This window comes from Protopterus annectens, chromosome 1.part0, assembly GCF_019279795.1.
Source record: "Protopterus annectens isolate FY-2018-M chromosome 1.part0, PAN1.0, whole genome shotgun sequence".
NCBI lineage: Eukaryota > Metazoa > Chordata > Ceratodontiformes > Protopteridae > Protopterus > Protopterus annectens.
The window spans coordinates 1,807,498,141-1,807,520,915 of record NC_056725.1 but is presented as its reverse complement, the minus strand read 5'-3'; the positions used below and the strand labels follow the sequence as shown (position 1 = coordinate 1,807,520,915).

General features: G+C 40.4%; 1 protein-coding gene across 1 annotated transcript in view; it reads left to right on the top strand.

Moving 5' to 3' along the window:
• Positions 1–22,775, top strand: part of ACAT2 (acetyl-CoA acetyltransferase 2) — a 386,443-nt gene that overhangs the window by 58,793 nt on the left and 304,875 nt on the right. Inside the window, exon 2 of the mRNA XM_044069684.1 lies at positions 5,522–5,656. Coding sequence (XP_043925619.1) covers positions 5,522–5,656 — 135 coding nt within the window. The remainder of the gene's footprint in view (positions 1–5,521; positions 5,657–22,775) is intronic.

Sequence of the window (22,775 nt, the reverse complement as noted above, 5' to 3'; positions counted from 1 at the left end):
GTGTGTATGACCTGCTGCAGTGTGTGTGTGTGACCTGCTGCAGTGTGTGTGTGTGTGTGTGTGACCTGCTGCAGTGTGTGTGTGTGTGTGACCTGCTGCAGTGTGTGTGTGTGTGTGTGACCTGCTGCAGTGTGTGTGTGTGTGTGTGTGTGTGTGTGTGTGTGTATGACCTGCTGCAGTGTGTGTGTGTATGACCTGCTGCAGTGTGTGTGTGTGTGTGTGACCTGCTGCAGTGTGTGTGTGTGTGTGTGTGACCTGCTGCAGTGTGTGTGTGTGTGTGTGACCTGCTGCAGTGTGTGTGTGTGTGTGTGACCTGCTGCAGTGTGTGTGTGTGTGTGTGACCTGCTGCAGTGTGTGTGTGTGTGTGACCTGCTGCAGTGTGTGTGTGTGTGACCTGCTGCAGTGTGTGTGTGTGTGACCTGCTGCAGTGTGTGTGTGTGTGACCTGCTGCAGTGTGTGTGTGTGTGACCTGCTGCAGTGTGTGTGTGTGTGACCTGCTGCAGTGTGTGTGTGTGTGTGACCTGCTGCAGTGTGTGTGTGTGTGACCTGCTGCAGTGTGTGTGACCGTGACCTGCTGCAGTGTGTGTGACCGTGACCTGCTGCAGTGTGTATGTGTGTGTGTGTGAAACCGTGACCTGCTGCAGTGTGTGTGAAACCGTGACCTGCTGCAGTGTGTGTGTGACCGTGACCTGCTGCAGTGTGTGTGTGACCGTGACCTGCTGCAGTGTGTGTGACCTGCTGCAGTGTGTGTGTGTCTGTGTGTGTGAAACCATGACCTGCTGCAGTGTGTGTGAAACCATGACCTGCTGCAGTGTGTGTGAAACCATGACCTGCTGCAGTGTGTGTGAAACCATGACCTGCTGCAGTGTGTGCGTGACCGTGACCTGCTGCAGTGTGTGACCGTGACCTGCTGCAGCGTGTGTGACCTGCTGCAGCGTGTGACCTGCTGCAGCGTGTGTGTGTGACCGTGACCTGCTGCAGTGTGTGACCGTGACCTGCTGCAGTGTGTGACCGTGACCTGCTGCAGTGTGTGTGTGTGTGACCTGCTGCAATGTGTGTGTGTGTGTGACCTGCTGCAATGTGTGTGACCTGCTGCAATGTGTGTGACCTGCTGCAGTGTGTGTGTGTGACCTGCTGCAGTGTGTGTGTGTGTGTGACCTGCTGCAGTGCGTGTGTGTGTGTGACCTGCTGCAGTGCGTGTGTGTGTGACCTGCTGCAGTGCGTGTGTGTGTGACCGTGACCTGCTGCAGTGTGTGTGTGTGTGACCGTGACCTGCTGCAGTGTGTGTGACCGTGACCTGCTGCAGTGTGTGACCGTGACCTGCTGCACTGTGTGACCGTGACCTGCTGCACTGTGTGACCGTGACCTGCTGCAGTGTGTGTGTGACCTGCTGCAATGTATGTGTGTGTGTGTGACCTGCTGCAATGTGTGTGTGTGTGTGACCTGCTGCAATGTGTGTGTGTGTGTGTGACCTGCTGCAATGTGTGTGTGTGTGACCTGCTGCAATGTGTGTGTGTGTGACCTGCTGCAATGTGTGTGTGTGTGTGTGTGACCTTCTGCAGTGTGTGTGTGTGTGTGTGTGTGTGACCTTCTGCAGTGTGTGTGTGTGTGTGACCTTCTGCAGTGTGTGTGTGTGTGTGTGACCTTCTGCAGTGTGTGTGTGTGTGACCTTCTGCAGTGTGTGTGTGTGTGTGTGACCTTCTGCAGTGTGTGTGTGTGACCTTCTGCAGTGTGTGTGTGTGTGACCTTCTGCAGTGTGTGTGTGTGACCTTCTGCAGTGTGTGTGTGTGTGACCTTCTGCAGTGTGTGTGTGTGTGACCTGCTGCAGTGTGTGTGTGTGTGACCTGCTGCAGTGTGTGTGTGTGTGACCTGCTGCAGTGTGTGTGTGTGACCTGCTGCAATGTGTGTGTGTGACCTGCTGCAATGTGTGTGTGTGTGTGTGACCTGCTGCAGTGTGTGTGTGTGTGACCTGCTGCAATGTGTGTGTGTGACCTGCTGCAATGTGTGTGTGTGTGTGTGTGTGTGACCTTCTGCAATGTGTGTGTGTGTGTGACCTTCTGCAATGTGTGTGTGTGACCTGCTGCAATGTGTGTGTGTGTGTGTGTGTGACCTTCTGCAATGTGTGTGTGTGTGTGACCTTCTGCAATGTGTGTGTGTGTGTGACCTTCTGCAATGTGTGTGTGTGTGACCTTCTGCAATGTGTGTGTGTGTGTGTGTGACCTGCTGCAATGTGTGTGTGTGTGTGTGACCTGCTGCAATGTGTGTGTGTGTGTGTGACCTGCTGCAATGTGTGTGTGTGTGTGACCTGCTGCAATGTGTGTGTGTGTGTGTGTGACCTGCTGCAATGTGTGTGTGTGTGTGTGACCTGCTGCAATGTGTGTGTGTGTGTGTGTGTGTGTGACCTGCTGCAATGTGTGTGTGTGTGACCTGCTGCAATGTGTGTGTGTGTGACCTGCTGCAATGTGTGTGTGTGTGACCTGCTGCAATGTGTGTGTGACCTGCTGCAATGTGTGTGTGTGTGTGACCTGCTGCAATGTGTGTGTGTGTGTGACCTGCTGCAATGTGTGTGTGTGTGTGACCTGCTGCAATGTGTGTGTGTGTGACCTGCTGCAGTGTGTGTGTGTGTGTGTGTGACCTGCTGCAGTGTGTGTGTGTGTGTGACCTGCTGCAGTGTGTGTGTGTGTGTGTGTGACCTTCTGCAGTGTGTGTGTGTGTGTGTGTGTGTGACCTTCTGCAGTGTGTGTGTGTGTGTGTGTGACCTTCTGCAGTGTGTGTGTGTGTGTGTGTGACCTTCTGCAGTGTGTGTGTGTGTGTGTGACCTTCTGCAGTGTGTGTGTGTGTGTGTGTGTGACCTTCTGCAGTGTGTGTGTGTGTGTGTGACCTTCTGCAATGTGTGTGTGTGTGTGTGACCTTCTGCAGTGTGTGTGTGTGTGTGTGACCTTCTGCAGTGTGTGTGTGTGTGTGTGACCTTCTGCAGTGTGTGTGTGTGTGTGTGTTCTGCAGTGTGTGTGTGTGTGTGTGTGACCTGCTGCAGTGTGTGTGACCTGCAGTGTGTGTGTGTGTGTGTGTGTGTGTGTGTGTGTGACCTGCTGCAATGTGTGTGTGTGTGACCTGCTGCAATGTGTGTGTGTGTGTGACCTGCTGCAATGTGTGTGTGTGTGTGTGACCTGCTGCAATGTGTGTGTGTGTGTGTGTGTGTGACCTGCTGCAATGTGTGTGTGTGTGTGTGTGTGTGTGTGTGTGTGACCTGCAATGTGTGTGTGTGTGACCTGCAATGTGTGTGTGTGTGACCTGCAATGTGTGTGTGTGACCTGCAATGTGTGTGTGTGACCTGCTGCAATGTGTGTGTGTGTGTGACCTGCTGCAATGTGTGTGTGTGTGACCTGCTGCAATGTGTGTGTGTGTGTGTGTGTGTGTGTGTGTGTGTGTGTGTGACCTGCTGCAATATGTGTGTGTGTGACCTGCTGCAATGTGTGTGTGTGTGTGTGTGTGTGTGTGTGTGTGTGACCTGCTGCAATGTGTGTGTGTGTGTGTGTGTGTGTGACCTGCTGCAATGTGTGTGTGTGTGTGTGTGTGTGTGACCTGCTGCAATGTGTGTGTGTGTGTGTGTGACCTGCTGCAATATGTGTGTGTGTGTGTGTGACCTGCTGCAATATGTGTGTGTGTGTGTGTGACCTGCTGCAATATGTGTGTGTGTGAGACCTGCTGCAATATGTGTGTGTGTGTGTGTGTGACCTGCTGCAATATGTGTGTGTGTGTGACCTGCTGCAATATGTGTGTGTGTGTGACCTGCTGCAATGTGTGTGTGTGTGTGTGTGACCTGCTGCAATGTGTGTGTGTGTGTGTGTGACCTGCTGCAATGTGTGTGTGTGTGTGTGTGACCTGCTGCAATGTGTGTGTGTGTGTGTGACCTGCTGCAATGTGTGTGTGTGTGACCTGCTGCAATGTGTGTGTGTGTGACCTGCTGCAATGTGTGTGTGTGTGTGACCTGCTGCAATGTGTGTGTGTGTGTGACCTGCTGCAATGTGTGTGTGTGTGTGACCTGCTGCAATGTGTGTGTGTGTGACCTGCTGCAATGTGTGTGGTGTTTGACCTGCTGCAATGTGTGTGTGTGTGTGTGTGTGTGACCTGCTGCAATGTGTGTGTGTGTGTGTGACCTGCTGCAATGTGTGTGTGTGTGTGACCTGCTGCAATGTGTGTGTGTGTGTGTGTGTGACCTGCTGCAATGTGTTTGTGTGACCTGCTGCAGTGTGTGTGTGTGTGATTTGCTGCAAGTGTGTGTGTGATCTGCTGCAGTGTGTGTGATCTGCTGCAGTGTGTGTGATCTGCTGCAGTGTGTGTGATCTGCTGCAGTGTGTGTGTGTGTGATCTGCTGCAGTGTGTGTGTGTGTGTGATCTGCTGCAGTGTGTGTGTGTGTGATCTGCTGCTGCTGTGTGTGTGTGTGTGTGTGATCTGCTGCTGCTGTGTGTGTGTGTGTGTGTGATCTGCTGCTGCTGTGTGTGTGTGTGTGTGTGATCTGCTGCTGCTGTGTGTGTGTGTGTGATCTGCTGCTGTGTGTGTGTGTGTGATCTGCTGCTGTGTGTGTGTGTGTGATCTGCTGCTGTGTGTGTGTGAGACCTGCTGCAGTATGTGTGTGTGTGACTTACTGCAGTGTGTGTGTGTGTGTGTGTGTGTGTGTGTGTGTGACTTGCTGCAGTGTGTGTGTGAGATCTGCAGCATGTGATCTGCAGTGTGTGTGTGTGACACCTACTGCAGTGTGTGTGTGTGTGTGACACCTACTGTAGTGTGTGTGTGTGTTTGCTTTGTGAGTGTACTGCAGTGTGTGTGTGTGTGTGTGTGTGTGTGTGAATGTACTGCTGTGTGTGTGTGTGTGTGTGTGTGTGTGTGTGAATGTACTGCTGTGTGTGTGTGTGTGTGTGTGTGTGTGTGTGTGTGTGTGTGTGTGAATGTACTGCAGTGTGTGTGTGTGTGTGTGTGTGTGTGTGTGTGACCTGCTGCAGTGTGTGTGTGTGTGTGTGTGTGTGTGTGTGTGTGTGTGTGTGTCTGTGTGTGACCTGCTGCAGTGTCTGTGTGTGACCTGCTGCAGTGTGTGTGTGTGTGTGTGTGTGACCTGCTGCAGTGTTCCTTGCCTCCTCCAGGATCTACCAATGCAGTGGATCCAGCAGCTTCCACCCCCACCAGGATGGGCAAGCTGGCATTGGCAGTTTACTGCTGCCTTCCCTAGTAGCTCCTCCATGACTTAGGCTGCAGATCAGTTGTGGGTTGTCTCGCCCATATTTAGAGCATTATCCATTTGTGCCTATAGCTAGCTGAGACCGCAGTCATTTTATAAGACTGCAAATATGTCATGAAGTAAGCCTTTGCTGTTATCTTTGGTTTCTCTTCCTGCTTCATGATGGCTGTGAAAAATAGATAATTTATTGTAGGTTCTTGTAGAGGTGGTGTTTACAATTCATATTGCACCAGTTATCCTTTTATTTCTGCATTTAAGTCTGGGTCTGTTTGTACTTTCATTTGCAGGTTCATTCACTGGTGCCTTATCTAGCTTTCCTGCCCATGAACTTGGATCTGCTGTCATTAAAGAAGCACTGAAGAGGGCTGGAATCGGTGCAGAAGTGGTATCTGAGGTTATTCTGGGACATGTGCTCACTGCAGGTATGTCTGTGTTTCACACTGTCAAATTTATCAAATGACTTTATTTCCAGGTAAGCAGAATGAGGTTACTGTCGGTAATGTAAAAAATTACCCGAAAAGAGTGGAAGAAAACAATGCATCATTAATTTAGCTTAGTCAGTATCTTAATGAAGATAAACATAAATACTGTTGTCTGCTAAAGAGCAAGATGTTTTTTACTGTATAATACTAAAATTTACTGCCAATCATTAGCGGACCGGAGTTCCACTGTGGCGACCCCTTACCGGGAAAAAGCCGAAAGATAAACAACAACAAATAAAGCTAGCAAAGGTTTCCGGTGCTTTTGATAGCAATAGTTAGCAGTCAGTATTTGATGTTTTTTCCCCCCAACAGCTAATAAATAAAACAGAGACCTGCTCTTTTTGTCTACATGCTTAATATAAAGGGTTTTTCGAAGACAGTGAAGGTCACCACTTTGCCAGTTGCATGATCTCTATATAAATCTGAAATTTGTCACTGCAATGACCATTTTGTGATTTAAGATGCCACGGAGAGGCATTTGATGTGTATGATTTGTTCAAGCACAAGACTGCATACATTTCATTAAAGAGTTCTCCTAAGTACAGGAGACTGGTCTTTGTCTTACAGTCAGACTTTGGAGGTGAAATGTCATGGTAGTTGTAACGGAGCATATGGAGCAGGTTTCTGTGACATTAATGGAAAATTCACTTGTCTTTTTTTTCTTGTAGTTCAGTATTCTTTCTGTTGTCCTTATTCCTGCTGATTCCACAGTTAGTCTGCTTATGGCAGTTAACCTGTAGATGTATGACCACTATTGTCCTCTTTCTACTTCCCTGACTGTGATGCCTGCCCAGCTGTTCAGTGGTTGGATGGCACTTCACACCTCTACAACTCTGAACCATATCTCTCAAATGTCTCTGATTTTGCAAAACGTCTGATTGTGCCTGTTATTTTTGCCCTGTCTCTTATAAAATATTTGTTTTTTGTGATGAACAGCTGAGAATTTCAGTCTGTAATGCAAGATATTAGAATTTCATACGTCTTACTGCTCAGAAAATGGCACATCGATGCAGATCCTGTTCTACTAACCTTTTAAGTGAGTTGGAATAATATTTAAAATTATCCCCAATTTTGGGCATCTGTCTCCCTCCCCATTATTTTTGGCTTTGCCTAGAATTATAGCAAAGATCTTGAGAGGTATGGGCCAACCACAAGTTGACTTAATTTGGGAATTCTCATGTTGATGCTGTTTATTTTTCTCCTGTAAAAGATGCAAGGCCTATGCTAATATTGTGTCTCCCTGTCTTTCCTTGCCAATCTCAGCTGAAGATTCATATTACTCAGCAGGTATTCTAACACTTTCCTTCAGGAAAAAAAAAATGATTTTGTTTGATGCTTGATCTTTCCTGTTCAGGTAACTCGTCAGTGCCCCATATTTATACTGAATCCAAGTTGTGAGATCCAGTGGTTGGAGCTTGGAATAGCTTGAGTAAGACATTCTCGGGGACACTGATTTATGATTATTAAAAGAATAAAATTCTATTTTCTGAGCTGAAGTTCAGGAGAATTATACCAGCGTTTATCAATGGTAGAAATGTTGGAGAGCTGTGAGTTCTATTTCAAGGCCATGTGCTTAGCTTTGTTTTGCATTCCATTAAAGGAGAAGCTGTACTCCTGAGCATGCTATCCTTCAGATGAGATGGTAAAACAACATTGCATTCTATCTTGCTGAGTTGGTGGCAATACAGGTAGATATAAAATGTTTTATTGCACTAATCAGAAAGACTAAGGTTTGCTTTATTAAATAAATCCTTTAATAAAACTAAAATTTAAAATAAAAAATTCAAGTTTATTCTAGTGTTTATTTGTTAAAGCCCTTTCTATCAGGAAAAAAAATTGAATAACAATTAATGAAATCAATTATTCAAGTGTAAAAAAAAAAAAAAAAAATCTCCAGTGAAAAATATGTGGAAGACCTACATTAAGAGCAAACAAAGCAAAGCTAGTAAAAACAATGGTAAATAGCTTCACTCACTTACTACATTGTAAACAACTAATCCGATGACCAGACCATGATGTAACAATTGTTGAAGTACATATCCGATATAAAAGCAGTGACATAATCCATCCATACAAAATAGCCATTCTTAGTCATGGACTTGATTATCAGTGTAACAGTTGAAATGCTAGTAGGGGAGTATCAAGCTGAAAAACAAAATGTAAAGTCTATTCAATCAATGAGTATTTCCACCCCACCTCGAAAACACTAATCCACAGCCAAAAGTTCAGAGTGTCTCAGAAGAGCAGTCAGTCAGTCAGCAAACTAAGTCTTCGTAAATGGAGATCTGCATACCAGATGCTAAGTTTGACTGCCGACAGCATATTTACTTGTACCATCAATCAGCTTTATCAGCTCAGAAGCTGGGATGACTCTGAATACCGACTCCAAATGCCAAACAAAGCCAAAGCACCAGCAAATAGTTCCACTTTTATCACAGTATGACCTTAGTACCAGCAAACAACTCGTTTTGAAGGATAAGTCAAGCAGGTTTCAGTAAACCAACCAAAAAACTGCATCGGAGCTCAGTGGTTTAGCAACCACTTGCTCCCAACATATAAGAACTGTTACTTCACACCAGGAACTGCAGTTAAAAAGTAAAACATAAAGCCAAACAAAAGTACTTCTCACAAAGTCGAGCAGTATATGAAATGAACATACAAGACAAATTGTACAGCATGTGGTATGTATAGTTATAACATAAGTAATAGAATCTAAACAATTAAATAATATAGACCAAAAATATAATATTTTCCATCCTGACAGAGGAAGCCAATGGTGCATAATATTATTTGCGTGTAGCTCCCTTTCCAAATTGCCTCAAACGTAGATATCTCTGTTTGAGGGGGCTGGAATTTACTGGAGAAATGTGGCAAAGGAACCAAGGTATTGGGAGCAAACAGAAAGGGAAAGGTAATGCAGTGGGATTGAGGCCAAAAAGATATTTGGACTGCAGGCTAGAGACTGCCTTCCCTTCCAGTGATTAATAGCAGAGTACAGGCCAAGAGAAAGGGATGGGTAGTTCTAATTGAAAGACATGCTCTGGTAGAGTTTTTAGCTGAATCTAGAACAAAAGCTGCTGTCAAAGGGATAATCTGTAGGGCATGTACAATATTGTATGATAACTATAAGAATCAATCGGAGAGGTGTAGAAAAGATTGGGAAGAGAGACCGGAAAAGCAGTTTACAAGAGAACAATGGGAGGATGTATGTATGGTTCCCAAGTATGCAACAGTGTAGAATGTTTAGGATCTTTGCTTGGAAGTGTTTGCATTAGTACTTTTATACCCCAAACTGATTCAAAGAATTTTTCCTCGGGTAGATAGCAAATGTTGGAGGTATGAAGAGGAAGAAGGACGTAACTGGGGAACCTATGTTTTGTGGGTATAATCAGTCAACGTTTTAAAAAATAAATTCCCTAAGGAGTACTCTGTCAGAAATATTGGATGAGCAAATTGCTGTTAACTAAGGAAACCATTCTTTTTGAGTTGAGACACAGGCTCTGAATTGCCTAGACATAGTTAGGCCTTAAGTTTAATTCTTTTGCTTGCCAAAAAAGCATTTACTAGAAAATGTAAATCAAAGATCAAAGTCTAAACCAACTATACTTGAAGTATTGAATATTATAAAAGAGGTAAAAGAACTGGAAAGAGGGATCTTTAGAAAAAAGACAGAGCAAATTACATAGAAATAAATGGAAAATATGAGAACAATACATGCAAAATAACTTTCAGTAGGAGGAGTGAGGTTTAATTGAAGGCAGGAGGAGTGAGGTTTAATTGAAGGCAGGAGTTCAGCAATGTATGTAATGTTGAATTAATGATAGTTGAAACAAATGAAAAAGATGTTTGTATAATGTATGTAAATGGAAAAAAATGTAAATATGTTTTTTTTTTTTTTGTTAATGTATGTTTACATATCTCTTAAGTGGTAATTTAATAAAGGTGTTTACAAACGTAATCTCTGTTTGGTAACTGACATCTCTGTCTACCAGGTGTGCATATAGCCCATATGTTAAATTATATAAATAAATATTTTAATCTTTTTAGGTAGGCATATCCAAACTTCTCCCTTCTACAACCATGATGTCTTCTGCATATTAGAAGACATGTTCAGCAGTCTCCTCATTTAATGCTGCTCTTAAAAAGATATTTCTGTCAGTGATTTATATTTTGGCCTTGACTGGGATTTTTTTGTGTGGCAATCACCATTGAAGATCTGTGATGCATGGTTTTGCTGTGTACTATTCTGTCTTTCCCATCAGGAACTAAATATAATTTCTTCACTATTTATTGATATCTTTGTCTTCATTTACTGTCCTTAAAAAGTCCCTGTTTCTTCCATGTAGTTACCTTATCACATTTCTTCCAAATTCATGTGCGTTTCCTGAGATTGCTTTCCCTTACATCTCCCTACGTCTAGTAACAATTCAGAATTTCTTTTCTTATTTTCATGCAGTGTAAATACTTTCATTTGTTACCACATTTTAATTTTTACATACTGTGCAGTCCCATGCATGGTGCACTTGTTATTTTGGCATTGATTGTTGGTGCAGCCATTTTACAGTTGCATGTTTAGACAGTATTAGTAAACTAGCCTCATGTCAGTCAATCATTGCGTATATTCATCTTTTATTAACTTGCCATTGTTAAGCATGCACATTCAAATATCACAATTAACTATTCTAGCTAATCTTATCAACTCTGATTTAATATTGTTCCTTAAACAAAGCCAATTAAACGCACAAAATAATACTTATAATATAATTTGAGATCAGGAATTTCCAAGTGATCATATGTTTTATTTTCACTATATTACAAATCTTGACAACTAGCCCAATATATTGTATTGCAGTCTACTTTTATTAAATAGATGTAAATTTTCAGTAGTCTGTTCCATGTCAATATCCTCTTTAAGCTCAGTTTCCATTACTCAATCCAGTGCAGACCTTTTTTACTATGGGGTTCTGTTTCTGATCTTTAATAGTTTTCAGTTCCATTTTTTAATCTCTGTAATCATCTTTTTCTCCTGTCGCACTAATGGTTTGTCTTTGATTTTCCAGTTTCTAATAGTTATTGCTTTCATAGCCACTATCGTACTAAAATGAACAATTATTTTATCTTTTTAGTATGTGCTATTTACACCATTCAACAAAAGCATGTCTGCACAAAGATTAAATTATTTTCCAACTTAGCATATTATTAAAGTCCTTTTTGCACTGAAGCAACTTCATACATTCCCAAAGTATATACTCCCAAGAACCTCTTTCTGAACATCTCCAATATATAACTCTTGTCTGTGGGAATATTTTTACAACTCTTGTAAGGGTCTATAATATTTGAGTATACATTTCCATGCAAAAATTCAATGTTTTCTTGATTTTTAATTGCATATCTAGGATAAAGACACATTTCCCTCCACTATGTCCTATGTAATACCTTTAGTTAATCATTCATTCACTTCATATTATTTTTCCGTTATACTGTACTGACTTCTCAAATCTAGTATTGCCTTTTATGCGCTGCTTGGTACTCTTCTCCTGTTTCTCTTGTGATCTTCATTATAAAATCTACTATTCAGGGTTTTACATAGTTGTTATATAACCTTGACATTTATATGTTGTAAGAATAAACTTGTACATGTAAGTTGATCTGAGTTCAGTAACCCAAAATTCCTCTAGAGTCATCCCATTTTATTACCTAATCTCCTTTATCATCAGTTCCTGTAGTCTCACTTCTTTGTTCTGTCTCCACCTGCTCCTTATCTTTTCTTCTGTGTCTTTCTGTATATAAATCTAACTTCCTTTAACATAAAAACTTGCTTAGTATTTTTATGTATATAGTGCTGCACTTAATGTTTTTTATATTCCTTTCCTAGATCTGCCCAAATGTCCACATATGATCCTGTCATTACTTCATTTGGCACTATGTCTATCACCTGTTTTCATCTGGGCATCTATTCCATGCACTGAATTAAATGCATTAATCTTAGTTGCTTGGCCTTGTATGTCTCCAGATCTCCAAGTCTCAAACCACCCTGTTCCTTTGTCAGTGTTAGTTTTTCCTACTGCAGGCTTTTTCTTTTGTTGTTCCACCAAAACTCCTTGAATTTCTTTTTCACACTATTATATGTTTGATTTCTTGATTGAAACATATAATATATATATATATATATATATATATATATATATATATATATATATATATATATATATATATATTTTTTTTTTAATTGCTTTATTGAGTTGTCACTTGTGACACAGGCAAACTTATATCTATATAAAAGAAAACAAACCATATTGATATGTTCACAGTTGCAAACATTATACATCGCATATATTCTTTTGTACAGTACAGCCAGTCCAGAATTACATACATTGCTCAATTCCTGCCTTCCCTTAAACCTCACTCCTCCTGCAAAACATTAGTCTGCATGTATTGTTCCCACAATTTCCATTTTTTATATGTAATTTGCTCCCTTTTCTAAAGATCTCACTTCTGGTTATTTTATCTCTGTTACAACAGTCAGTACTTCAAGTATGGTTGCTTTAGACTTTGATTTCCAATTTCTAATAATTGCTTTTTTGGTAGCCACTAGAATTAAACTTAATAAAACCTTACCATGTGTAGGCAATTCAGATCCTGTATCTCAACTTGAAAACATAATTTCCTTAGTTTATACCCATTTGCTGATCCAATATTTCTCACAGAGTACTCTAGGGAGTTTTTAAAAGTCTGCCAACTCATTACAATCCCAAAACATATGTACCAAGTAACCTTTTTTTAGCCATCACACCTCAAACATTTATCATCTACCTGAGGGAAAATTCTTTGGAGTTTTCTTGGGGTATAAACAATACCTACTTAAACACTTCCAAGCAAGAATCCTAAATCTTCTACACATTGTTGCATATTTGGGAGCCATACATATGTCCTCCCATTGTTTCTTTGTGAATTGTTTATCCAGTCTCTCTTCCCACCCAAACTTTTCTAACCTACTCTGATTCCTATAGTTATTTTCCAAATATTTTATATGCCCTACTAATTATCCCTTTTTTTAGCAGCAGCTTCTATTCTAGATTCAACTGAAAATTCTACCAGTGCAGGGCTTTCCCTTAGGATCCCCCTACCCCTTTCTCTTTGCTTATACTCTGAATTCAGCCCGTAATAGCGAAGGCATTCTCTAGCCTGTAGTCCAAATGTCTTCTTGGCATCTTCCCATTCTATTACTGTACCCTCTCTAATTATTTGCTCCTGATTCCTTGGCTCCTTTGCCAGTTTCCTCCAGTAAATTCCATCCCCCTCTTTTCTATTTTGTATACCCATAATTGCCATCATTCCTATCAGAAGGATCTTTGTTCTCCATTCCCATGTCGGCTTAGTTCTTAGAATATTTGCTGCTACTTCATGAATATAATGTTTTCACCCTGTTTAAGTTCTCCATGTTTTCTGGCTTTTTAATACTATGACAGGAATGGACCCCATTTCTAAGTAAAAGTATGATTAAAGTTCATGAAATTAATATTGTTTCAATCTTTGATGTTAGCCAGAAGTGCTTTTCTCAGCACCTGCAATGTGCTCAGAACTGACTCATGTAATTAATATGGAGTTGCATGAGTCAGTAGTATACCCAAGTATGACTGTAAATTTTGATACCCATTGCTCCTACTACTATTAGAACTGTCTGGGTATCCTTCTTCCACAGAGCCCTCTTTTCTGCCTACAAATTCTGGTATTTTATTTTATGACTTTGTATGTAAGACACTATAATCACTGGGTATAATAGTTTCAATTATCAATTCTACTTTTGTCTTCTTTTTATGGACTACTATATCTGGTTTTCCCATATCTATTTTTGTACTATTGGTAATGAGTGATCCCAGGGTTGATAATGTTCTGTATAAACTTGTTATTCTCCTTGGGTATCTGCATCCAAAGTCCCACTCTCTTCTTATTTGATAATTTTTATATCATGTCCTGACTTGTAATATAATATTATATATATATTATTCAATAGTTATGTAAAGAATCTCCACAGCAATACCCAAATTTGCTCTGAGGTGCTGCACAATGGTACTTCTATACCTAGCCAACAGATATTGCCAATATACTGTCTGACCGATTCAGTGCCAACTTTGCCCCTCCCCCCCCATAGGACCAGTCACAATACCAATAGATTGCCAGACACCCAGTGTTACTCCTGCAGAGGTTAAAACAGCACTGTCCAAGGCCAAGAATACAGCTTCTATGGGACCTGACAATATCAATGTCTCTGTTCTAAATGAACTACAGAGTGAACTGGCACCTCACCCGGTTGCCCTGTTCAATCACAGCCTCACCTCAGGCTTTGTCCCTACCGAATGGCGCACTGTTACAGTCCTCCCTTTCCACAAAGAAAGAGTGACTACAGACCCTGAAAACTATCGCCCCATTAGCCTGACGAGTCTGATATGCAAAGCTGTGAAGCGCATCATCATGGATCTAATAAACAAGGTTATAGAGAATCTCCAAACTCTGGATCCCATACAGTTTGGTTTTGTGAAGGGTAGATCATGCCTGCTTAACTTGGTCAACTTCTTTGAGTCAGTCACCAGAGCTGTGGATGAAGGCAAGATGGTTCATACAGCCTGCCTTGATCTGGCCAAGGCCTTTGATACCATTCCCCACTCAGGAATTATAGAAAAACTCGCTAAGCTAGACCTCAACCCCTATATCACTAGGTGGGTTGCAAACTGGCTCGCAGATGGAACCCACAGTGTGAAAGTAGCTGACTCCAAGTCAGACTGCTGACCAGACATGAGTGGAGTCCCACATGGTTCTGTCCTGGGTCCTCTCCTGTTTGGTATCTACTTCTCAGAAGTCCTGGCCAACACGAAGGGACATTGTCTGACATTTGCAGATGATTGCAAGTTGGGGACTAATATTAACTCCCCAAATGATGTTGACATCCTACAAAATGGCCTCACTGAGACCAACGACTGGTGTCAGAACCATGGCCTTAAGCATGTTTTCATTACTTTTCTGCAGTGGGTACAGTGACCACAGGGAAAACATCCTTTAAGCTGGTCCCCCATAAGAGTTGTTTGTATGGAATCACCCTAGCAATCTTCATCCATGTAATGACTTAAATGTGACCCCAAGTTCTTACCGCTCTTAAATAAAAAAAAAATGACATGTCATCCTAAAAATCAGAAAGTTAACATCTGCTAGAAGTATGTTCCAGCGTTTTCGAACACTATGAAGTAGAACATCTGTGTTCCTTCCATAGGTAGTGCCTAGTCGAATGGTGGAATCCTTATCCAGGGACTTATCCCTATATCTTAAAAGGTCCTGCCTGTCATGATTGGCCACCCAATGTCTGACCTTATAGATATTCCCCATTTTGTAGCCTCTGTTCCTGAATCTGGTGGTTAGATCTTCCTCATATGTGGCATCATTTAAACATATTCATTTCATGCATAAGAATTTGATTTCAGAATGTTTGTTTCTGCATATATGTGGAGGATGAAAGCTGGAAGCATGGAGTAGGGAATTATATTGGGGGTATTTATGATACACTTCCTATGCCAATATGTGGTCACTGTTCCTAGTTACTAAGACATCTAAGAAGGTGATCCTGCCAGTGTGGTAATTGACTGTGAATTGTATACTCCATCTGTTATCATGTAAATAGCCAACAAACTCCATGAGATAGTCAGAATCCGATCTCCATACTAACCAGCAGTCATCCAGGTGTCTTCTCCAAATATCAATTTCATCACGATAGAGATTGTGTGCATTGTCATAGATGAGCTGTTCTTCAAGGTGGGCCATAAATAGATAGGTATATATGGGAGCAAATGAATCTCCCATAGCCGTGCCGTGGATTTGTAAATGACATTTAGTCTGATAGTAGAATATGTTCTTGGTACGTGTTTAGCAAGGCAAATTAAAAAGGTATTGAAGCTGGGTTGGTACAATTCAGACTTGTATAACCACTACTCCAATGCTTTCAGGCCTGCCCAGTGTGGAATGTTAGTATACAATGCAGAAACATCTAGGGTACAGAGTAACACCCCCCCAGCTCAAGCTGCTTCTCATAAATTACTTTAAGGAATTCTGTGGTGTCCTGGATACAAGCCCTAACCCATTTCAAAAGTGGTTTCAGATATTGTGTAAGAAACTGGGATAGTGGTTCAATAATCGAGCCCCTACCTGAGACTATGGGTCTACCGGCTGGATGTTAAAGATTCTTATGGATTTTGGGTAGGTAGTATATATATTGATTCGAAGGGTCGGACACCATAAGATGATATAAAGTGGTATCCGTAATGGTTCCCTCGTTCTTGGCTGATACCAAGAACCGATCAATTGGTTTCTTAAAACCAGGAGTTGGATTCAATGTCATGTGAGTATAGTAACGACCATCACTGAGCTGTCTCTCAGCTTCTATATTATATTGGGTCCAATTCTGAACAACTACTGCCCCACCTTTATCTGCAGAAAATATTGCTAAATCATGATTTTTTTCCATTTCACAGATAGACTCCTTTTCAGTCTTTGAGAGGTTTTTAGATTTGGTAAGGAATTCCCTAAAGTGAAAATGCAGATCTTTGAGAATGCAGTTCTGAAACATTAGAACATTGTGATGCATTGGTGGTGTAAAGTTTGATTTGTGGTATCTGAAACCATCCTGCGGTGCAGGATTTGATGCTGTCTGAAAAAATAATCTTAGGTTATGTAATCTACAAAATGAGGTAATGTCTTTTGCAAATGTATCCTCAGACACATAAAAAAAACATGTATAAAATTAAGACCTTTTATTCAAAACTTTGACTTGGGTGGGTGACCCAGAGGTGGATGAGATATTCAATACATTATCTGTTTCTGCACCATCAGTTTCAGCAATCCTTCCATACTGTTCACCTTTGCAGTGTTGCCTACCTCCCCTCCTTTGCCTACCCCTAAAGGGATCTGTGTATTGCTTTGTTTAGAGGCAGAGGAGTCTGGGGCATCAGACTCTAAACCTGACGAGGACTCCTCACCTGAAGTGTCATAGCTTGATGAGGAAGGTTTCTTTAAAATGGACCTTGGTCTTTTCCTTTTCATAACCTTTTTATTTGTTTGTTCAAACCTGGCATGCTTGTTATTGAAAAGGGATGCCCACTCTCATAGTCAGCTAAATCCCTATGGAACTTTTTCATTTTCCTATCTTTTAATTGCTGTTCCAAAGTTGAGAGATCCTGGCTAAGTTTCCTAAGGCCAGTATTATAGGATTCTTGTCCTTCAAATTTCTAAATATCAGTGCACATTTGGGTGATTTACATTATATCCTTATCAATAGTTCTCTCATAGTGGGCGGCTAAAACTTCCACAAAACTCATGGAAGCTCTTTGTTGAGCCAAAGCCCATTGTTCCTTTAATGTTGTGTCAATGTTGTTAACTAATGGCTGTATACGTACCCTAAGCCCCCTTGGTGAAATGCCTTTGGTTCGGTATGTCTTAAAGAGTTTTGAGTGCCATACATTGGTCCGTAAGGACCTCATGCTCTTATTTAATTTAAGAAATTGTGCCTCACATGTACTTTCTAACGGCAAATCCCCCGGCCCATTGTTGTGATTACTTGCATTACCAAGACCAAATATGGCCAAATCATCACGATCTAAGGATAAACCCTGCAACAGGTTGGTTAGATCCATTAGTGAGCAATGAATTGGTGGAATAGCCACCTATTTAAGCTATATTTGTTCCTTATGTGAACGCCAGATGTTGAAACTATAAGTAAAAATAAAGGTGCCCCAGTTAGAGCAACCAAGACCCTTTGGCTTGATCTAAAGCCAATTCAAAGTAAAAAATCAAATAGTGTTGTTTCCAAAATTATTAATATATAAACCCCAATTGTCACACTCAAATCCAAGTTGGCAATACCACAGCAATGCTACATTCATATAGCTATTCAATTGCAATGCAAAGGTAATTATTAAGGCATAGACAATATTAGCCCTCCAATTGCAATGTAAAGGTAATTGGTAAGGCATAGACAATATTAGCCCCTGCTACTCCGTCCATTGACTGCAGTTATCGATGATTCATAAGCAGTGCCAAGTCCATTTATCCATATCATCCACCTTAAAAGTTAGAATGAACTATAATAGCCCTTGCTGTTAGTAGATATTAGTTGCCACATCAGGGGAGAAAAACTTATGAATCTGGCTAGGATCAGTATGATGGTCATACAAAATTAAGCCAACATCTGGCTGTTCAATAAGACACCATAGGGTCAATATTTGAGCCCACCAACATAAAAATAACTCCTGAGAGGGTTATTTCCTACATTAATGTTGTGAGTAAAATCTCCTTGTGCACTTGATAATCACACTTCCCTGGCCATGGTAGTGTTTAACGAGAGCCCCTATAGGTACGCTATCATATGGTCAAAAGGTATAACCCAAATTAGTTCCTCAAGGTGTTAGAAATCACCTGGTTTGTTATATATCACACCCCCACTGGTCGGATGTTTGGAGAAAGCCCCTATAAGGAACATTATCCTATTGTCCAAAGGTGTAACCCAATCAGTGTATAAGAACCTTGATTAGTATTTGTCCCTAATTACTCTTTGATGTGCCCTCATATAAAGCTAGCACAAGACTGTTCCTGTTTGGAATCAGGAAAACTGGTATTCCATAAGACCACAAAATGAGAAGAAATAACTGCCTAAGTAATGTAGGATTTCATGGTAATGTAAAGCATCATAAAACAGGCTCAAGTTCAATGTCCCGAACCACAAAATGCTAGGGCTTGGATATAGTCTATAGGATTCTTCAAAAATTATTAGTATAAATCATAGACTTTATAAAAGGCAACTGCGAATGTATTATAAATCCTGCCCTGAAACGTTAGGCAAACTAAATTGTCCAATATGCATAGTACCATCAAAACCAAACCTATAAGGCTATCCCAAACGTATTCCTGTATTCCATTACGTGAAATCTTAACAGACATGCAAGATTATCCACATTATTTTAAGTATAACAACTATGTCAAGTTTCATGTTCAATAGTTAAAGGACATGTACAAGGCGGCCAAAATAAAAAATTCCATATAGTATTCCAAAAACAAGTAAAATATTATTACAGTCCAACTAAATGTCCAAAGCTATTCTTATCAATCCGGAAGCTTTTTACAAACTCCGGCCTTAAAAACCAGATAAATACTCATTGGAATGTAGAGATGATGCAAACTTTGAGTTTATGTAGACATTCTCATGGTTCTGTTGTTTATTGCCACAGAATTACTATCAAACACATGTCCTGTTATTGAAAGAGACCTGTAGCCAGTTCTAAAAAGATGGTGTTTACTTCATAGTGTTCGCAGATACAGGAACATCCTTCTAGCAGATGGTAAACTTTCCGATTTTTTGGATGACAGATGTCATTTTTCATTTAGGAGAGGTAAGACTTGGGGTCACATTTAAGTCATTATAAACATGGATGGAGATGCAAGGGTGATTCCATACAAACAACTCTTATGGGGGACCACCTTAAATGATGTTTTCCCTGTGGTCATTGTACCCACTGCAGAAAGTAATGAAAACATGCCAGTTTACTAGTAAAAGTACTGGACAAGTATTTGACATTTTTCTTTTTTGCAAACTGTCAGACGGACTGGGTGATCTATTTGGCTACCTGTACCTGTTCTGTGTTTTATGTGGGGCAAATGTCCAGACCACTCAAATTCAGAATTTCTGAACATTATAGTGACATCCGGCACAAGAAGCTTACCAATGCTTTATATAAGCACACTGAGGCACACAAGAATGCAATTTTTAATTTCACTGTGATAGACAGAATTATTGGAAATAGGACAAACAAAACAGGATGGCACCAGATTTTGAATAACAAGGAAAAGAAATGGATCATTAAACTGGGGGCTTATTTTCACCAGGACTAAATGAGTACCTTTAAGTGGGACTGTTAATTAATTCATTAAAGTAGAGCCTCACCTAGTGGTTATATAAAAAGAGAACAAGTTTTCGTGTATTTACTGCACTGATGAAGGCTATGTAAATGTTACAGCAGAAACTGGTCTGTTTGATCTCCTCTTTTTTTATTGTATTTATATACTATGCTTTTGAGCTAGTTTAAATTAACTATGAATGCTACAGTCTGCTGGCTCCCCTCTGTTTTGTACTGCTATTAGGACTTTTTGGAGCTGTGCAGTTGCCGTACTTGCAGGGGCTGCTAAACTACTACTATATGGACAGACTCAAAAAAACTCCAACTATTCTCTGTCTCATATCGCCTACTTAGAGGCAATCTCTGCTTGACTTACAAAGCCATGTCTAACCCAGCTCTATTAGAAATGCTACATCTAAAGAAATCCCAATCCCTGCACACCACACGCCACATGCTCCAGGGACCTCAACCTCATTACCACAATCAACAGAACATGCTGGAGGGACCGGTTCATAACTCAGAGACTGCCCATGCTATGGAATAGACTTCAGGGTAACCCTATGGGCTAGGCTTGTAAAGGCTGCAGGGCCATTAGTTCATTACACACCTATGAACCTATGTCATCTCCAAAAAGAGAGATTTTCTCATTGGTGTTTCTCCATTTATAGCCAGTTATGTTTGGCTTCTTATGTCCCCCGCTAGTTGCTCTTAATCCGTGTTTCCTAAACTTCCTCTCAGATGAAGGAACCCTGCAGAAAAATATTTCTTCTTGTGGAGCTGCTATGAAAATTTCTAAGAAACGTTTAATTAACCCATATTGACTGACAATGTTAATTGTAAAAATGCATAATAATAGAAGTGTTTCAGGCTTCAGAATGTCAGTGGGAAGGATGGGCTTGCTTTGCATGACATAAGCTGTCAATATCTGGTGTAGGGTTTGTTAAAGAGAACCTTAACGTAGGTGAGGGTTTGTTTAAAGAAAACCTTAACGTAGGTGTCAAATTTAGCCTGTTTCAATAACTTGTTATGGTTGCAGTGACAGTAGGAAATTCACTTTCTCGTGAGTATGTAGAACAAAAACAGAGTAGGGTCCTAAATACTTTTTCACTTAAATGTTCATAGTCACCTATACATTTTTACCCAAGATTTATCAATAGATAATTGTGTGTAATATCCAAGGAAAGATCAGCCAACAGAACCTCATTTATAGGTAGGTCATTCTTTGATCTTTCTGAGGTCAAAGAGATCCAGATCCTATAAAAAAACTTCTCTTGGATCCTCATTTTAGCGAAATTAGTTTTTAAATTTAAGTGGCATCATTTTCAAATGGTTAATGATGATAATTTTCAGTTGATTAAATCTCTAATTTTCATTTCTCTTTTCTGCCTCATTTATTCTGTCAGTCAAGGTGTTGAAATTGTAAAAGCAGTTGTTTTCTGTGCTTTGCATCCAAAGTTTAATTTTCATCTTTTGACCTTATATTTGAGTCTGTCAAACACTGGTGTGTGTGTTCCGTGAAGAAACAAGCTAAACATATTCAAAATCTGAAATATGTCTGCAAGGTAACATAAATTCATGTTCCAATCCATGTCTTTGAAAAATTGCACAAGGTCACAGTTTTTGCTTTACAGAAATAGAATTATTTTTTTCTCTCCGATTAACCGTCTTTTTTTTCAATATCCATCCTTGTGGAAGTCAGCAAATGTCAGGATGTAATAAAGTTTTATGAGAAGAGTCCATTTTGTCACACAATAATGCAAGCAGTCTTGAATTTGAAGAACTCGACTTTATAAAATTTACTGTCTTAACAGCTATCTTTTTATACTTCATCCAGCTCTGCACTTACTTCGGGAAATGTTAGCATGCAAAAATATATCATGCAATGTGTGCTTTCTATATCTGGCACTTCTTTCGTTTTTGCAACTAATCCTGTATGTTTACAACTATACTAGCTGCACCATCAGTACAAACTAAATCAGTCTGAATTTTAAATTCACAGTTAAGAAGTAATTGGACAATGCTGAAAACATTTCGCTGCTAATGGTATGACCCTTCAGTTCCAAGCAGTTCAAAAACTCTTCTTTTATTTCATTTTCAAACCAGTCTGTATACCTAACATAACATAAGTAGCACAGCTTTATCAATGATGTGTGTTGATTCATTAACTGAAGAACATATATCTTTGATTTTTATCTATAAGTTGATAATGAGCATCTTCTCTCAACATAATTCTACAATTCAAAACAGTTTCATTAGAAAGGGGTATTGTTTTTATTTTCTTAGCAAATTTATCACGTAACATTGTTTGGCATGTGTCCACTGTGCAAGGCATAATCAAGTCTTCTCCTGTGGTGAATTTATTATTATTATTTTTGATTTTGCAGTGTGAATTGATATTTAAAAAAAACTGATATTTTAAGAGCTAACTAATTTCATGCGGCCTTAGATGTATACTTCATCAATGATTGTTGAGATTTTGCTTCTTTTGGGTAGTATAACTTAGCTTAAAAAGAACCCCTTGCTGTCATTAGCCTTATAATCACCAAGGAACCTATCAATCTTTGTTTTCTCTCTCTGTGCACCTGAGATACCAAACTACAATGAAGTAAAACAGGGTAAAATATCTACATCTGTAATCCCTTCAGCAAACTGCTGTCACAGCTCTTAACTTTTTAATGCAACAAACAGTGACAATAAAAAAATAATAAGGGACAGATTTTTAAATACTGTCCTTGCACACTTAGAAAGCTGCTAGAATAACATATTCTGCGTTACTTAACATACATTTTCTGAAAGATATGAAGTCGGCAACTTGGCATCTGTCATTATTTTCCCAAGTGACTGCAAATCTCAATGGTTCTGTAAAATTTGAATGGCACCCATTTTACAGGGTACATATAAAACTATTAAGCAAAACCATGGAGAGACAGCCAAACAGTTAAGAGGTACGCATTGTATGACGGCTGTACCATTCTCAGCCCAGAAACCACAAGTTTGATGAGGAAAAGAATAAACCCTTGATGCAGTCATCCTGCAAAGCTGGTCACTCTTACCTGGCTGCATGCTATTTCAGATTATACCTGTGAACCTGCGAACATCTGATGATCCAGTCATCCTGAAAAGCTGGT